At 40.6% G+C, this 18,940-nt stretch overlaps 1 protein-coding gene across 5 annotated transcripts in view; it reads left to right on the top strand.

The window, feature by feature from the left end:
* MRPS27 (mitochondrial ribosomal protein S27) overlaps positions 1 to 18,940 on the top strand; it is a 113,701-nt gene that overhangs the window by 79,686 nt on the left and 15,075 nt on the right. For 4 of the 5 annotated variants that reach the window (XM_074282236.1, XM_074282237.1, XM_074282240.1 and 1 more), the window contains 4 exons: positions 2,508 to 2,622; positions 9,378 to 9,456; positions 15,659 to 15,774; positions 17,464 to 17,566. In XM_074282236.1, the coding sequence (XP_074138337.1) occupies positions 2,508 to 2,622; positions 9,378 to 9,456; positions 15,659 to 15,774; positions 17,464 to 17,566 (413 nt within the window). Of the gene's footprint in view, positions 1 to 1,918; positions 2,038 to 2,507; positions 2,623 to 9,377; positions 9,457 to 15,658; positions 15,775 to 17,463; positions 17,567 to 18,940 lie in introns of those variants that run through there. The other variant, XM_074282239.1, reaches the window with a different exon arrangement.

Raw genomic sequence — 18,940 nt, 5'->3', positions numbered from 1 at the left:
CTGTGGGCTTCTTCAAAGGCTTATAATCTGTAATTGATTTGGCCAGGGGAAGAGAAGGCTCCATCCTTATACCTGTACAAAGTTGATTCGGGATGTTTGGTCGCAAACATCAAACAAGGCTGAGTCTTGTAGGGAGTTAGGTATTCCAAAATAGGAGTGTGTTCTAAGTGTACAGATGGCCAGTGTAAGTGTGTAAGAGTGAAGGGAATATCAAGCTTAGGAAATAATTTTTCCCCGGAGGCAATTGGGGTTAAGTGACTTGCCCAGGGTCACACAGCCAGGAAGTGTTAAGTGTCTGAGACAGATTTGAACTCAGATCCTCCTGAATTCAAGGCTGGTGCTCTCTCCACTGCGCCCCCTAGCTGCCCCGAGGAGGAGTCCAAATTGGATGGATCACTGCTAGAGACATAATTATTCCCCTTTAAGAGATGGAGAAAGTGGGATTAAAAAATTAATGAGTTGTAACTACTAGGGAAGTAGATAGTCACACAATGCACCAGTGTTGAATTCGAAAATAAATCTCTTTTTGACTTGAAGTCCAAAGGTCTTTCTCCTACACCATGCTCCTTCTCAAACTGGGCTCCCAGTTAGAGGCCACACGCGCCTCCTGTTTTTTCACCTCACCCAAAATGAAGAATGAAATGCCCTTACCACCCCAACTCCTCCTATTGAATTCCCACCCATTCTTCTTTTACGAGTGAACCACAATGCAATAACAGCATATCCCTCCATAAACCTTGAGTTTACTCACCCATATATAGATACACACCCTGAGGGGAAAGAGGGAACCTGCAAAGGAATAACCGTACACGGAGCGTCTACATTTGGGCAGAATATGTGGCTGGGGCACCCAGGTGAGGGGATGCATGTACAGTGCGACTTATCTCCCTCTGACCACCCATAGTGCTTTATTAACTCATCTGTGAATTCAGCTCGTGTTATTTTCTATTCTAGTTATTTGTATGTTTTGTACCTTCCTACTAGAATATAGGTTCCATAGAGTATCCAGTAAACAGTATCTTATTTCTTTGTTTGGGTCCCATTTGCCCTCTCTCTATACAGTACCTGCATTAGCCCTACTCCCAGTAAGTACATAATAAGTGTTTCTTGGATTGCCTCAAATGAGAGTGAAAATTAAAAGGGAAACATTTGCTAACTTTTTGTATTTGTTTTAACTCTTCATTATTTGGCCTCACACATAGCATTCTATTTACTCTGTGATCCACCCATGCTATTGCTCATATCTCCAACTGCCATCTCTGTGTCTTTGAACTAGGTCTTCCTCCTCACTTCAACTCTTAGGATTCCTGGCTTCTTTTAAGACCCAGCTCTAGTGCCGCAGTCTCCTCCTCCCTTCCTCCCTCTCATCCTCCTCCTTCTCCTCCTCCTCCTCCTCTTCCTCCTCCTCCTCCTCTTCCTCCTCCTCCTCCTCCTCCCCTTCCTCCTCTTCCTCCCCTTTCTCCTCCTCCTCCTCCTCCCCTTCCTCCTCTTCTTCCCCTTCCTCCTCTTCCTCCTCCTCCTCCTCCTCCTCCTCCTCCCCTTCCTCCTCTTCCTCCTCCCCCTCCTCCTCTTCCTCCTCCCCCTCTTCCTCTTCCTCCTCCTCCTCCTCCCCTTCCTCCTCCTCCTCCCCTTCCTCTTCCTCCTCCTCCTCCTCCCCTTCCTCCTCCTCCTCCCCTTCCTCCTCCTCCTTCTCCTCCTCCCCTTCCTCCTCCTCCTCTTCTTCCTCCTCCTCCTTCTCCTCCTCCCCTTCCTCCTCCTCCTCTTCTTCCTCCTCCTCCTCCTCCTCCTCCTCTTCCTCCTCCTCCTTCTTCTCCTTCTCCTCCTCCTTCTCCAGGAGACTTTTCCCTTGTCTGTGTTTTCTTCTGCCTTAGAATGTGAACTTGAGAGCAAGGACTGGCTTAGCTTTGTTCCTTATTGTCTCCAAGACTGGAGCATGATTCCTGGCACAGAAGTGCATGTTGATCGATTTTTCCTCTTGGTGTGGTCTTTTGCTTTAGCGAGAAATAGCCAAGCATTCTTCTCAGACTTGAAGAAAATGTCAGTGTCACTCAAAGTTGATTTCCTTTTAGAGTTGCAGTGCTATTTCACTTTCTATCTTGTTCTGGGTGTTTTATTTCAGCTTCCAACATGGGACTTAAAAATCCTTCTGCTTTAAATATACATATGTATTTACAAGAGACTCTCCATATTATGGGAACATTTTACATAAAACTCATATTAAAACAAGATGTTAGCAATGCCATATAGAGTATGATCTGCTTAGGATATTTGTGGCTTTTTTTTTTCTCTTTTAATAATTCTCTTTCTCTTTTAAGGGTACCATAGTGACCAAACTAGAGTATATTTATGCCAACCTGAGGTTTAGTTGAGTTTTATTTTTATTTTTTCATTTTGTTGACTTGAATCTATAAAATTTGAGTGGAAGGGCTAACTTGAGGGAAAGGAGGAATCTTATGACACTAGAAATTAGTAGTTTGCACTCATTTCTCTATTCCCATATGCTTTAGGTTTCGTCATAGTCCCAATTGTTGGTACCTGAGAGATTGGACCATACACAGCTGGATTAGACAGTGTCTCAAATATGGTGCAGAAGACAAAGCCTTGTATACTCTTGTCAATAAGGTGAGTGTCTCTGAGCAGCTGCAGCTGACGTAGAAGATTTAGGATTTTTGCTACTGTGCATGTCTGTCCACCTACAAATGTTTTGTGATAGAGATTTAAAATATGACTTTAAACCATTGTAACTCTCCTTTTCCTAGCAACTGGTTCATAAACCAGTGAACGCATGGAAAATTCCATCAGAACTATTGAAAAACTTCAATAGCCATATGCTAGCTTATTAGCTTTTCTGTAGTAACAGTATTCCAATGCTCATCTCCATTCCTAGATTGTGTTCCCGCTCACCTTTGCCTTACAGAATCCAGCCTGGCTTCTTTCTCAGATTAATTCAAGCACTACCTCAGATAAGAATCTTCACCCAATCCTCTCAGTAAGCCTTCCCCAAGAATTGCTTTGTATATATTTTCTATTTAATTATAATTTAATCTAATATTATATATATGTAAAAGTAATAATGTATATTAAATATGTTCTTTGTATTTATTTTCAATTTAATTTTCTGTGGTGGATGTTATTTTCCTGCATTAGAATTAAGAGTTTGGTGAGCAGAGATAGCTTCATTTTGTCTTTTGTCTTTCATCTATCCATCCATCCCATCCAGCCATCTATCTGTCATATGTTAAGTACTGGGGTTACCAAAGCAAAAATCCTTTATACTGGGCCAGTGCCTGCACGTGGTGCACACTTATTAAATACCTGTGGAATTGTGGGTGAATCCTGAGGTGTTGGTTTCTGCTTGACTCTCTCAGTGAAAGAACTTGGGTAAAAAGAAATTGCTGCTGGAACCATGTGATGCGCAGAGTATAAAAGCTGTTATAGAACATTTCAGAAGCAGGTCCATCCCAGATTCCTCATTCCTTTGTCTGCCAGCCTAAAACTAATCCAGGTCAATATGAATAAAGCTCACCATAGCTTCCAACTGTTATAGTCACCCATGGTTGAGTTTCCATCATCCTCATGATATGAAACAAGAGCCCAAAATAAGATCTTGGAACACAAATTAATATTATAAGTATTAAGTTTCCACTCCACACTGAAGCAGAGAGTGACTTTTGCAAGATGTTCACGGGTGTGTGCTCTGAAATACCTATAGGGATCCAAGCATAGCTCTGTGCTCAGCCAGACATGGTGGAGAGAGAACAATATGCCTGTTTTCTTTCCAGAACACAACTGCCAGTGTAGTGGAGCGAAACAGAGTTGGAGTAATCAGGTTACCCAGCATCCAGTTATTGCCCTGCATAACCTTGGCTGGACAACTTAACTTCTCTAGGCTATTTGGTTTCTGTATCTGTAAAAAGATTTTATGATTGTCCAGCAAGTCCTTTAGAAACATCTTTGTATCTTTATTTGCAAGGAAGGAAAGGAGGGAGCAAAGAAGAAGACAACTATTATTTACCAGGCACTGTGTTAAGTGCTTTATGAATATTATCACATATTATCTCATTTGGTCTTTCCAATAATCCTGGAACATAGGTGCTATTATTTAACCAGGGTCATACTGTTAGTGTGTGAGGTAAGATTTGAATCAGTTCTTGCTGATTCCAGGCCCAGTGCTTCCCAAATATGCATCAAGCTAATTATCAACTACCTTTCTTTAACTACAAATTCTCCATTTGACATTTAAAGTCTTTCATTTCCTGACTTCAAATGGATTTTCAGGCTTTTTTACACAGATTTTACATAGTCTGCAGTCTAGCCAAACCTGCCTGCTTGGCCCCCTTGCACATGACAATCCATTTTCTGCCTCTGTCCCTCTGCACAGGCTGGCCTGCCTGTCTAGAATGCCTTCCTTCAAACATCAGTTCAAAGACCACCTCCTACAAAGCCTTTTCTGAAATCCAATCAGGGTTAGTGCCTCACTCTCCAACCCCATTGCTTTGTATTTAATCTGTGAGTATTCTGTCTGTACTTACAGGTATAAGTGCAGGTAAGATAAGCTTTTTGAGGGCAGGGATTGTTTCATTTTTGTCTTTGTATCCTAATGAATGAAAAAGAGAGACACACACACATACACACACAGAGAGACAGAGAGAGAGAAAGAGAGAGAAGAGAAGAGAAGAGAGGAATTTATTAAGAGCTTGTTATATGCCAGGTACTACAATAAGTGCTGAGGGTACAAATGCATTATCCAAAGGAACACACAGAACAGGATGTTGGGGCAGGAGTGGAAGAAGGTGCCCACCCAGGCCAGGCAGTGCGTGAAAAGAAGAAAAGACTTGAGGCAAGGCCGACATGAAGCCCTACTGAGGTCTTTTCCCTGACAGTGGTCCTGGGTGAGGGGATGTCCCCAGGAATAAATGCCTATTAACCATTGGTTCCATTTCCTGATCCCTGATCCCTTCACTGGCTCACTTTTTTGCTCTTTTTTGTTTAAAACCTGTGATTTCATTGATAGAGATAGGTTTTCTCCCAGTGAAGGTACTCCCTCTACCAGTATAAATCAACAAATAAAAGTGACTTTTAGAGTCACCCAGTGGCTGTTTTTTTGCCAGGGCATAATCACCCAGCCAGTCTCTGCCCAAAGTGGTCTTTGAAGCCAGTCCTTCCTGACTCTCTGGCCATTGTGCAATATCACCTCTCATCTTTTGGCATTAGGCTTCAAGAAAAATAATGTCTCATCCTCTCGGTCAGATCATGAATTTAGAGCTGAAAGGTACCTCAAAGGTCATTTATTCCAACTTCTTCATTTTATAGATAAGAAATTTAGACTCAGAGGTGAAGTGATTTTTCCAGGGCCACATAGTTAAAAGATTTCACCCACATCTTTTAACACCAAATTCTCTTTTGCTGCTACCCTGGCACTTGCCACTGGACCCAGAGCTCTGCAGGAGACAGACAGGGTGGTGACTTTGCGCAGTCCTCCCTTACATCCAGCTCCCTTGTTGTCATGGCGTCATCCCCTGCTGTCAGGGCCCTCTTAGAGAACAAAGGACAAACAGCAAGAGTTCTCCCTCTCGCTTGAGCAGCATCTCTGCCTGCCTCCAGCCACTCCAGAGGGGCTCATCTCAAGGCTAGGAGTGGAAAGTGAGGGGCTAATAACTATCACCTCCTATGTGAAGGGGTGGGAGAAATGAGAAGAGATACTCTCTTCCTGCTATGATAAATGTTGGTACAAGAAGGATGATGTCAGTCATTTTCAGAGTCAGAGGCTGCGGCATTATTCATATATTGGAGGTTGCAAGTCAAGCTTGCAAACAGGGATCATCAGTTCTCCCAAGCAAGAAGACGTCATCCTTTGGCCATGACCCGTTCTTCAAAGAATAAAAGCCTTTTCCTATCCAAACTATAAACCATAGTAGTCCACAAATTCTGCCTGTGAAAGAGACCAAAACATGCTCCACCTTAATCAGCCTTACAAAGACTCTTCAGGAATCAGTGACTTCTCTCTTTCTGGGCCTGCAGGATTTGTTCTGATCTCATCCACAATGACTTCTTCCATAACTTGGCATTTACTCACGTCTTGTATATAACACCAAGAGAACTAATTGCCTGCTTATGGCCAAATAAACTGAGTCACCTCCCCCCCCAAAAAAAAAAAATACTAGTGAAAAGAAAATCAGAAATAAAAGAGCTTTTCCTCTCCCCTTGCCTAGCCTAGATCAAGTTGAGGACTGTCTTGGGAATGATAAAAATGTGTTGGCAGTGACCCTAGGTCAGGGGTTTAGAGGTATTTGATAGGGGCAGAAGCACCTACTCTTGTCATCATTGGGTTTGTTAAGTGCCTGCTGGGTACAAAGCACGGGCTGGGCCCTAGGGAGGCAGAGGCAAAAGGCAGCCCTCCTGTCCTCCAGAAGCTTGCTGGCATTCTGGGAGAAAGGAGGAGGAAGCCTACGGCAGCTCGTCTTACTCCATTCCTTTGGCTCACGTTGCCAAGGTGTAGGGAGGCTGGCTGTAGATTCTAGCTCCGGGGGAATGGCTTGGCCCCCCTCCTGTATTTTGAATAGGAGGTAACACTCTTTAGCCCCCGGCTGTCCTGTTCTGTGCTTGTTCGGCCTTTGTTTTCACTTCATGGTGGTGTCTTGACTCTTGCATGAATTGGATTTAAGTGAAGCAGACTTGCACAAAGTCATCAGTCTCACTCTGTCTTCCAGAGACAAAAGTCAAGGTGACTGGTGAGGGCCCAGTCTGCAGTGGGCCGCTTTGCGGGCATAAAAGACAGTAAATTTGTCTTAGGACTTCCATCCGAGGAAAGAGCACTATACTGGGAGTCACGAGTCCCACAGGGGACAGACCTTGAGTGTGTAACATTGGATGAGGCACTTTAATCCCTCTGGGTCCTTTCTTTTATAAAATGAGGGCTTGGTTGGGATTAGATGGACTCTTAATAAATCTGCCCATTCTAAAAATCTGTGATTCTCATCTGATTTCTTCTTTGACCCTGGGACTGTGTAGTGATATGGATGGACATTTATAATTTAATTTATTCAGCATTTTTTAATGTATAATTCTATGTTCTGTATGGCAGAGAGTTAGTAGCTACCATGCACACTGTGCCCCAAGGGATCTGGTAACCTAAAGGGGAAAGGGGGAAGAGAAAATGAAACATTACAGGGTGTCCCAAAAGTCTTTTCAGGTAAAACTTTAAATTGCCCTAAGACTTTTGAGACGTACCGATTATCGATCATTATGGTACAAAGCAGCTACATGGCACAAGGGAGAGAGCAGCTGGCCTGGAGTCAGGAAGACTCATTTCCCTGAATTCAAATCTGGCAAGCCATGTGACCCTGAACAAGTCACTTACCCTGTTTGCCCTAGTTTCTTAGATGACTAAATAACAACAACAAAACAAAGGAGAATGTGCTAAATACAAAGAATAATAGATAAATTGAGACTATATAAATCTGGATCAATGAGACTGCCGCTGAGTCAAATGAGCAGGACCAGGAGAGCTTTCAACCACAATACTACACAATGATCAATTCTGATGGACGTGGCCCTCTCCAACAATGAGATGAACCAAATCAGTTCCCATAGAGCAGTAATGAACTGAACCAGCTACACCTAGTGAAAGAACTTCTGGGAGATGACTATGAACCACTACATAGAATTCCCAATCCCTCTATTTTTGTCCGCCTGCATTTTGGATTTCCTTCACAGGCCAATTGTACATTGTTTCAAAGTCCGATTCTTTTAGTACAGCAAAACAACTGTTTGACATGTATACATATATTGTATTTAATTTATACTTTAACATATTTAACATGTATTGGTCAACCCGCCATTTGGGGGAAGGGGTGGGGAGAAGGAGGGGAAAAATCAGAACAAAAGGTTTTGCAATTGTCAATGCTGAAAAATGACTCATGCATAGATCTGGTAAATAAAAAGCTATAATAGTTAAAAAAAAAATCCTGCCACACAGCTTCCAAGTGAGGCCTGATTCCAATTAAAATGTAACTGAGAAATACTTGACAGAATAAATAAAAATATAAGAAAACATAGACACTATTAATTTGAGGTTTTCTAAGTCAGTGTGCAGCCCACAGAAATCCTTAAGAAGGTTTAGTGGCTTCTGCTTCTAGTTGACTTTGACAGTACCAATGTAGTCATTTGGAACTGTGTAAAAACTTGTTAACAACTACTATTTAGTTATTAAAAGGATTGAATTTATAATTCTAGCCTTGAAACATGACAGCCCAAGAAAAAAGTCTACTGGAAATAGATCAGCTAACCTAAGGTGGCCAAGTCAGAGGACCTCTTCTACCAATCCACCAGTCTGAGAAAATGTCATCTGCAAATTGTCATGCATGCACTACAGAATTGTCTTGTCAAAATTAATAATTAAAGTTTTTATTCAAAATTCATAAAACTAAGTGTAAAAAACTTAAATAAACTTTTTAATCCTTTTTTTTTTTTTAAGTTTTAGCTTTATACTTTTGAAATTCTTAAAATTAAAAAACTGCACTAAGACTTTTGGGACACCCTGTATAAATGTCAACTGGTATTATTATTATAATTATTATCATTATCATCGTTATTAAGAAGCCATGGAAGAAAGGGAACAATGTAGTATGATCAAAGGTACAGAAGTGGGAGAAAGCAGAAAAATGACAGGGAACAGAAAGTTTTAAGGAATATATCAGTTACCATGTACCAGAACATTTAAAAGGAATAGAGCTACTGAAACAAGGGTTATTGGGTAAGTAATAATTTTAAGACAAATCAAAGATTCAATCTAAAGTCAGGCTATTATTATGTAAAGCCAGCTGTTATATGTGTATCCCATGACTGGTAAGAAGTGTTATTAAAAATCTTTTTTGCCTGGGTTTGGTTGTTTTATTTGTGATTTGGAGAAATGGAGAGATCTTTTCAAGCTGATCGAAAGCCTACAAATGCTTTGATGTTGATGTCACATGAAATCTGTTTCTGCCCATGGATTTTTGATTGGGTATTTATCAAAATGCATAGCTTATGAAAAGAATTCCTGAATCGACTTGCTGTTTAAAAAAAAAAAAATCTATCAAGTAGCTTAGCCATTATTTTTCACATTTAAATATTTCATGTCCAATACCTTTCATCATTCCTGTCTTTGTCTAATGCTAACCAACAAGCTCAGATTACATGTTTATGTAATGTAATGTAAAAGAATTGCAACCTCTGCTTTTCCAGACCTTATCACAAGAGCCAAGGTATGAGTCAATGAAATCTCTTCCAAAAGGTTAATGGTCTCTGGAGTGCAGTGTAATTAACTTGCATTTCAGCCTGAGTTAAAGTGGATTATTTTCTCTTCTTTCATGTCTTTTTGTGTTCCTTTGTTTCAGGTACAATATGGAATTTTCCCAGATAACTTTACATTTAATTTACTCATGGATTATTTTATAAAGAAAGAAAATTACGAAGGTAAGAAATCCACAGTTTTTTAAGGGAGGTACTCTGCATCAGGAAATGTGTGTCCCAAGACCCTGGAACCAAACAAGTGATTGGTTTCTTTTGGACTCTCAACTAAAATGTTTTGTGCTCATATATCAGTATATAATTTTATGATTTTCACATGTTATTACATTTGCTTCTCAGAATAGTCTTCTTGAGAGAGGGCTAGATATTCCCATTTGGCTGATTAGACAGTTGAAGCTTACATTGATTAATTCCTGAGATATGCTCAAGATCAACAAATCAAAGGTGTTAGGTAGGTGGAATATTGAGTAGAATTTCCAAGTCCGCATTCAGGAGATAGGAATTTGTGTCTTACCCAGATATATCTTATCTATGATTCTGGACAAATCACTTAAGAGTTTCCTCATCAATAAAATGAGGATAATAAAACTGTTGTGAGGACCAAACTCTAACCATAAGTTCTGATTACATAGCCAAAGAGTAGCGAGTTCTAATTCTCCAGATCCATCACACATGTCAAGAAATGATCCCATTGAAATAACTGTCCTGAGACCAATGATGTTATCTCCTCTGGACTGTGAAGAAGTTAGCTTGTAAAGTGTTTATGGTGCCTTGGCATGAGAAGTGTTTTGTACTTTTTAAAGCTCTATAAAATGTGTCCCATTGCTATTATCTGGAAGCCATCTAACACAACTTCTATATGTTACCGAGGGAGAAACTGGCTCCGAGAAATTAAGTGACTCTGTGGCTATTAGCTAACAGAAACAAGGGTCTGTGGCTAGGGGTGCAGTGATTAGCACACTATCTCAAATGCAACCTCAAACACTTGACCCCTACTAGCTATGTGACTCTGGGCAAGTCACTTAACCCTGATTGCCTCACAAAAAAAGGGAAAAGAAAAGATCACATGACTAGAAAGTGGTACTGCCATTCCTCGAACCCAGATGAATCAACTGACATACATTAAATGCCAATTACGTGCCAGGCACTGTGCTGAGATCCATTTCCAGTACACCGCAAGCTTCATTTTCTGTACCAGACTCTTTGTTCAGGGAGGTGAATTTAATCAAAAACTGTTTTCCTGTAAAACCACTTTTAGAAACTTGAGACCATTTCTCTTTGGTTCCAACTCCAGTTTTTCAGGCTAACGGACCATGTATTTAAAAAAAAAACTCTTGCTTGGCTCACTGTGGTCACAATTACTTTTCTTTTAAATGCATAACTGTTATTGTATGTCAAATATGAACCAGCAACAGCAGTCAGCCATGGTATGGTGGGAACAGTGCAGAATCCAAGAATTAAGATTCTTAGCCCTAACTCATTGTGAGGCAATTGGCAAGTTATTTCATGTCTCTGGGTCTTGGTTCCCTGATTTGTAAAATGAAGGCATTGGAACCAATATACAACTTAGTATTGGCTCTCTACCATCTCTTCCTCCTTTGAAATTGAATTTGGTTCTAAAACGCCATCACTATAAAATTACAAAGTAACCTGAAACCCAAAGCCTGTTCCTGCTCTGCTCCTTTGGAAAGCCAAAGGACGAAGATGGGTTTGTCCCAGATATTAAAGCTTTGTCATTCTCGACTTTAGTATTTGAAAGATCCATGACATTCACCCTTTAGCATGTCAAAAATGGCAGTCTTTCCATACACCAAGAGACATCTTCTGTGATTTCCCCCCCGCCCCCAAATCTAAACTTAGAGCATACTCTCTCATCAATAACTTGTCCAAACTTAGTCATCTCTGAGTTTGTTTTCAAATATAAACGGTCTCTCACTTTCCTTGATCAGTATGTACTCTGCTAAAATAGCCAAGGGTCATTCTTGTGAGGCACCAGGGTAGGACTTTAGTGGAGGCCAAATAGCAATGAGCAGGAAATTACAATGTTCAGCAAGGAAATGACAGTAATGATGTTTAGGAAATTACAATAATCAGCATATAGTAGTGATCGAAGCCTGGAACTGAAGTTAGAAGACATGATTTAAATCCCAACCCTAATATTGCCTGTGTGATGATAGGCAAATCATTTAACTTGTTGAAACCTCAGTTTTCTTGTTGGTAGAATGGAGATAAACATACCTGTAATACCTTCCCCATAGGGTTGATGTCAGGATAGAATGAGATAATGTTTGTAAAGTGCTGTGAGACTTTAAAATACTCAGTGTATCTGTGATTTCATCTATTCTTCTCTCCAGTGATTGCAAACGATTATCCATGCTTGCCCATTCCAAACATTCCTATCTAGGTCATCTCATAAGTTTGCCACAAAAGGTTCACCCTCCACTTTCTCCCAACATCACCAGGACTATTACTTCTCAGTGAGGGAAAGGGAGGAGTTGGACACCCTCCCTTCCCCTAAACACACACACACACACACACACACACACACACACACACACACACACACACACACACACACACACAATATAGCAATCGAAGATGAGGGTGGGAAAAGGACAGGAAATGTATGTGCACATGTATGATGCAGCTGAATTTTTAATCATAATCTTTGGAATTAAAGCTAAAAGAAATATCAGAGGGTCATCTAGTCTAACCCTTTCATTTTATAGATGGGGAAGCTAAGGCCCCAAAAAAGTGTCTTGCCAAGGTTTCAGAAGAAATATGTCAAATCAAGAAGCATTTATTGAGTGCCTACTATGTGCCAGGCTTTGTGCTGTAAGAGGGGTTTGAAAAAAAAAGGCCAAAAACAGTCCCTGCTCCCAAGAAGCTCATAGTCTAATGGGAAAGACAGCTACGTACAAGTAAGATAGATGCAGGATAAACTGGAGACATCATCTCAAAGAGCAGGTACTAACATAAAAAGATGGTCAGAAAGCAGGCCTTATAGAAGGTGGCACTTTAGCTAAGACTTGAAGGAGCTGGAAAGCTGGAAGGTGGAGATGAGGGAGAAGAGATCCAGGCACGAGGACAGCCAGTAAGAAGGACCAGTGCTGGGAAATCGAGGGTCTTATATAAGGAACAGCAAAGAGGCCAAAGTCACCAGATCTCAGAATATAAGAAGTCTGGAAAGGTAGGAAGCAGTCATGTTATGAAGTACTTGATTTATTTTATTTTTTTTTTATTTTAGTGAGGCAGTTGGGGTTAAATGACTTGCTTAGGGCCATACAGCTAGTAAGTGTCAAGGGTCTGAAATCAGCTTTAAACTTAGGTCCTCCAGACTCCTGGGCCAGGGCTCTAGCCACTGCACCACCTTACTGCCTCATGAAGGACTTCTAAAAGCTAAATCGAGTTTTAGGAAGAGTTGAATGAATTGAGGGCTGAATGCTGAATTGATGGGAGTAGGCAGATTTATGATGGGAAGACCAACCTTCCTACGGTAGTAGTCCAAATATGAAGTTATCATTCCCAATGAACTGTGAGTTTCTTGAGAGGCTCGTGTGTGTGTGTGTGTGTGTGTGTGTGTGTGTGTGTGTGTGTGTGTGTGTTAGAATGGAAGCACTATGAGAGGAGGGATTATTGCTTTTTTTTTTTTTTTTTTTTTTTTTTTTTTTCCCTGTGGGTCCCAGGTTTTTACCCAGTTCTGAGCCACTTAACAAATAATTGATGAGTGGATTGACTTTGGAAACAGTAAAACACTATATTGTTTGTTTTTATTATCTCTTAATTCCATTCTATCAAAATTACAGAATGAACTGTAGAAATTCTAGAGAGCTACTATTATTCTATGGAAACATTAGGCTGATTGTACAAGACAACTTCATTCTATTGCCCAGGCTGATTAAAATAATCTAAGCCAACAGAATATAGAAGAAACAAACTAAAATTTTGAAAACATGATCTTGGCTTTGCTGAAAAATAGTATTACCCACAAATTAGATGAGTTTCCTCTTACTATACATTTTTTTTGGAAATTGAATGTCCAGCTTGTCTTTATTTTATAATTATATCCATATCATTACCAGCCCCTATCTTGTCACAGATTTATTTATGAAGAGTACTGGGCCTGGACTTCCCTTCCTGAGTTCAAATCTGGCCTCAGACACTTACCAGCTGTGTGACCCTGGGCAAGTCACTTCACCTAATCTGCCTCAGTTTCCTCACCTGTAAAATGAGCTGGAGAAGGAAATGGCAAAACCCTCCAGTATCTTTGCCAAGAAAAACCCTAATTGAGGTTAGGAAGAGCCAGACAGAACTGAAAAAATCTGAATAACAACAACAAAAACCAAACCTGTGAAGAGGTCATTGACCATCCCTAACTCATTTTTCTTATTTGCACAATAGACTGTAGAAAGTTCTTTCTCGTGGAGATGTTTGTTCTAAGCAGCCACAATATTTGCAAAGAGAACTGACTGTAAATAGCTACAATTAAAATTCAGACTTTGCACAGTTATGATCCTATTTTTAAAATGTTGACAAACTGAGCCACCACATCAGTGACTGGACAACATTCATCAACTTTGGTGCAAGCACTACATTTTAAGTCAATACTAGTATCTGGAGAACATGTAACAGAAAGGGGAACTGTTTGAACTTGAGTGTCTTGGCCACCATTTATGTTGTAGAATATCCAAGTGAGATAAAATTGCTCAAGGTTCAGTCTCCTGTGAGCAGCATTTATGTGGAAACAAACATCTTGTTTGTGTTAGGTGCTTCCCCCCAGGGCCTTAAGATTTATAAAAGAGCTTCTCTCTTCTTCCTCATCTCTGAAACAGAATCATCCTCTCCTTATTTTTCAAACACAAATTTTCTAACTGAGGATCATTGATTTGATTTTTAAGGAATCTTAGAGGCCATCCAGGCCAATCCCTAATTTTACACGTAAAGAAACTTAAGTCTAGAGAGGTTAACTTTCCCCAAAGAAGTTGTTTGAAATTTCTTTTGCCATTGTTCCATGCTCTAGAGGTAGGAAGGGAACCCAGTTTGGTGGTAAATAGAGATAGAGCTCCAATAAGGTAGACAGAAAGCCTGATATCTCTGAGATAGATATATCCCTTCTCTCTTAGTTTTTTTTAAGTTGATACTAATGCTGGGTGTTTATATAATAACATTTATGTAACATGAATGAATGAAAATGCATTTATTAAGTGCCTACTGTGTATAAGACACAGCTAGGTGGTGCAGCAGAGTCAGGAAGACCAGAGTTGAGATCTGGCTTCAGACACCTAACCTGCAGTGTGGCCCTGGGCATTTCGCTTTACCCTGTTTGCCTGTTTCCTCATCTCTAAAATGAGCTGGAGAAGGACTTGGCAGACCACTGCAGTGCCTGCCAAGAAAACCCCAAATGGGGTCGGGAAGGATCAAGCACAAGGGGAAAATGACTAAACAGATGCACAAAGACCCGGGAGGGATCTGGAGACAGACAGCTGTCCTCGTGGGAGAGCTCACGGCCCAGCAGGGTGCAGAGTAGCGCACACATGGGGCCTCTGCTGCAAATGAGAAGCAGCCCATGGTCCTTGAGTAGACTCTGCCTTTTTTACGGTCATTTCCAGTATCAAAAACCCTGTGTGCGGCTGAGCCTTGTGGCAGGGCCAAGGGGTCAGCAATGTTACTTGCTAAGCCCCCGGCCCTGGGGCTCCTGAGGAGCCACTGTAGAGGCCGCCACCCTGGACAGAGGCTCCACCAGCTGCTCGGGAGAGAAGGCTCGGGTCCGGGGGCCCTGCTGTCCCCGGGCTCCTGGGGTCGGGCTCCTGGGCCACCAATCTTCCTGCAGTGGCGGGAGATTTAGGAACACTTTACAGATGTTTTCTTGTTTTGACCTCACAACAGCCTCGGTGAGTACCTATGATGATTATTATCCCAGTTTTACAGATGAAGAACCTGAGACAGGAAGTAGTTAAATGAGTTGCTCAGGGTCACACATGTAGTAAGTGTCCAAGGCCATATTTGAACTTGGGTCTTCTGACTCTTACAGCGCTCTGTCCACCATGCCAGCTATTAACAAATACATACACACACATACATACATATATACATACATATATATATATATATATATATATATATATATATATATATATATATATATATATATATATATATATATATGTAGGTAGGTAGGTAGGTATGCATATGTCTCGGATTTTGGGAGGTAAGTTCCCTTGGGGCTTTGGGAGCGGGGGAGAAGGTGTAGGTCCCAAGCACTCAGTATACTGGGTAGCACGTAGGAAGTGCCCGGTAAGTGTTGGTATGTTTGTTGACTGGCCGGCCCACGGGATTCATCTTTGTCCCGACTTGGTCTCTTTTCCAGGTGCTTTAGCAGTGGTTTTCCAGGTCATGCTGCAGGAAGACTTTGCCACGCCCTCCACTCAGCTGCTCTCCCTCTATGTCTTGTACCAGTGTCTAGCAAAGAAGTCAGAATTCAGCGTAAGTGTTTCTCATTAAATCCTCCACGCCCGAGAAAAGCCAAACCGAGGATGCTGGAGGAGTTAGAGTGGCAGACTTTGAAACCCGTTTGTGTTTGGCTAAAAACACCCAAAGATTAAGATGGAAAGATAAAACAGATTTCTTTTGTTACTGGTTTCAGTAAAAGGAAGCTGGATACCTTAAGAAACTGAATGGACTCAGTGACAGTTTACTAGTCACTTCTATACATTGTGAAAAGTTAACACAGATTGATTACAAAGGTTAGAAAACTGGGCTGAACCCTTTAAAAGACACCAGTTAATAGCATTTGTTAAAGTGTTGTTGGTGTTTTAGATTACCTCTGGGTCATTAATGTTTTGGAAAATCTTGAATAATTAGATATTTGCTTGCAAGTCTTAGTTTTTCAAATTCCATTATTATTTTTACCTTCTATTTTCCTAACATACTTTGGCACTTAAAGCAAGGAAAGGAAAGGAAAAAGAAAAACAAGGTTCTAATGCAAAAATGCTGTCATTTAATAGCTAAATTTTAAAAATAAAATCTCAACCAGGCTCACTTCTCATTCATTTTATAAGTAAAGACCAAACTTCTCATTTTTTGGCACAGTCTGTTTTCAAAGACCAAATGGCCCAGGAGTTAGGCAGACTTAATCACACATCTTTTCCAAGTCCATATACTTGGGGTCCTTTTCCCTCTTGAAGTAATTGCTTCAGATGTTGTGGAAGCATGAGAAGTGACACCCACTGGTGTTAAGCAAATCTACAGAATGGTAGTGTTGGTGTAGAAGCAACCCTAGGCCTTTAGAGGCTATGCCTATGAAATGTGAATTCTGGTAGATCATGAGTAGCTACAGGACCAAGGATGGATTCTGTTTCCTCCAAAGAATCATTTTAGCTAAACGTGTGGCTAACACCCCCACATGGTTTGGCCTCTGAGTGATGCAGGGGGTTTGGGCTAGCGCTAATCATGAAATAAGTAAGGCTTGTACGAAAAGGTCACTATCTGCATTGCCGATGAAACTGAGACAGTTGCATAAGGATAGTGAAGGGGGTTTGGGACTCTTACACTAGAAATCTTGCTTCTCTTGCTCTAGCCTAGAAGCACTATTCCTTCCTCTGCCTTATTCCTAATGTCTGAACAGCCCCAGGACAATTTTAGTTTTGTTTCCTAGCTTTTGCCATTCATTCAGTTAGCCCAGATTCTTATATATGAACTGATTTAGCATAAACCAAATCATACCCTACCTTTCCCAGCCTGGGAGTCGGATATCATGTCCCCTGTGTCACAGTGTCTCCAGTGGGTCCCCTGGCTATTGCTCTTAGGAGTCCATGGCAGACACAGAGATGTTGTTTATATTTTTTGCTTCATTTCCTTCCCTATCAGGTAGCTTCAGTTTTAGTCAATTATAATTTGCCACTCTTAGATGAAGGAAACTATTGCTAAATGTTTCTGCTTGCCTAATTTGTTTACATTTGTTTCTGAAAGGTATATATCCCCTTAAATGTAATCTGGTGGTGAGATTTATTTTAACAAGCTATTAAGAGGAAGTATTCTCATGCTTACTGAGTTGTGTAAGCATTCGGTTGTTTGCTCCTTCATACCACTGTGTATTTGTGTGTGTCACTAGACTATCAGCTTTTCAAGTCAACATTGCTTGAAAACAGCATTTATTCTTGTGACTTTTTGCAGTGGGAGGAAGAAAAAAATGTTGGAGCATCCTTATTACTGCTGGGCCTAAAACAAGAGAATACTCTATACTTGAGTTCCCAGTTATACGGCTATGCACTTCTGGGTAAGTTGTGTTCATAACCTATGTTTTTTCTTTACTGATATGTAGTTGACACCATTCTACTAGTTGCTTAACAATCTCATTTGAATTCAGTTCTCCAATGAAATTCCAGTAGCACTTGCTCACAGATATACAAATACATCATTGATAGGACTGAGGTCTTTATAGAGTTTAATAGAGGTTATTTAAAATGTAGAAATACTAAGCCCACAGTGGCAGATGAGACTGAGCTCAGGGAGCTCTAAATCCTTCAGAAGGAGTCAGTGTGACAAGTTGACAAAAGAAAGAACCTTTTTCCTTATTCTGTTTAAAAGTGATCTCCCTCTTCCCCCGCTCTTGAGCTCTTGAGATTAATACCAGACCAGCAAACACATAGAAACTTAACTGTAAGGAAATTATAATATAGTAGAATGGGCCCTAATTTTGTCCAAGAGAACTGAGTTCTAGTCCTGACTTTGCCAGTAACTTATTTTGTAACTTTTTAAGACTTGACCCAACTATGAAAAGAGAGTGACTGAGATCAAGGATTCCAATCAAGGATTCCAAAATCCCCAATTGTCTTAACATTTCATATTGTTTTTGTTATTCATTTGGTTTTTCCTTTGGTTTTGACTCTTTAGGAACCTATTGCCTTGGCAGATATACTGGAGTGGTTGCCATGTCCTTCTCTAGCTCATTATATACAGATAAGGAAACTGAGGCAAACCAGGGGAAGTGATTTGCCTCATACAGCTAGCCAATATGTATCTTAAGTCAGATTTGAACTCACAAAGATGGTCTTCTTAGCTCCAAGTCCAGCTCTCCATCCACAGTTCCACTTAGCTGCCCCAGCACTTCATGACATGCTCTAAAAGAGTCAGAATTAACCCATGTTTGTATTTTCTCATACTAACAAATATATTCCATTTTCTTTGAATTTATAAAAAGGAAAAGCTAGAAAATTCAGGATTTGTAATCTATATTTATGAAACAGCAGATTGATGCAGTAGATAGAATAAAGGACTCAAAAGTCAAGACGACCTGAGTTCAAATTCATCCCCAGAAACTTAGTAGCTTATGTGACCCTAAACAAATCCTTTTATTGCACTCTCAGATTCAGTTTCCTTGTCTGTAAATGAGGATGAAAACAGCACCAATTTCATGGAATTGTTCTAAGAATCAAATGAGAGAACACATGTGCTTTGCACATGTAACGTGCTCTCCTGGCAGTTACAATTACTAGCTTAATAACCGGTAGCGCACTCAAGAACAGCCACGTGTAATCTTAAAAGCCTTTATTATACCTACTCACATAATGCCCTAACTGATGCCCTGACTTGTTGGTTCCCGAGTGAACACCTGGTCAGAAGACCCACGTGTTCACTACCAAAATCCTTA

This window comes from Sminthopsis crassicaudata, chromosome 1 (assembly GCF_048593235.1).
Source record: "Sminthopsis crassicaudata isolate SCR6 chromosome 1, ASM4859323v1, whole genome shotgun sequence".
NCBI lineage: Eukaryota > Metazoa > Chordata > Mammalia > Dasyuromorphia > Dasyuridae > Sminthopsis > Sminthopsis crassicaudata.
Note: the sequence above shows the minus strand (reverse complement) of the source record. Positions and strands in the feature narration are given on the sequence as shown.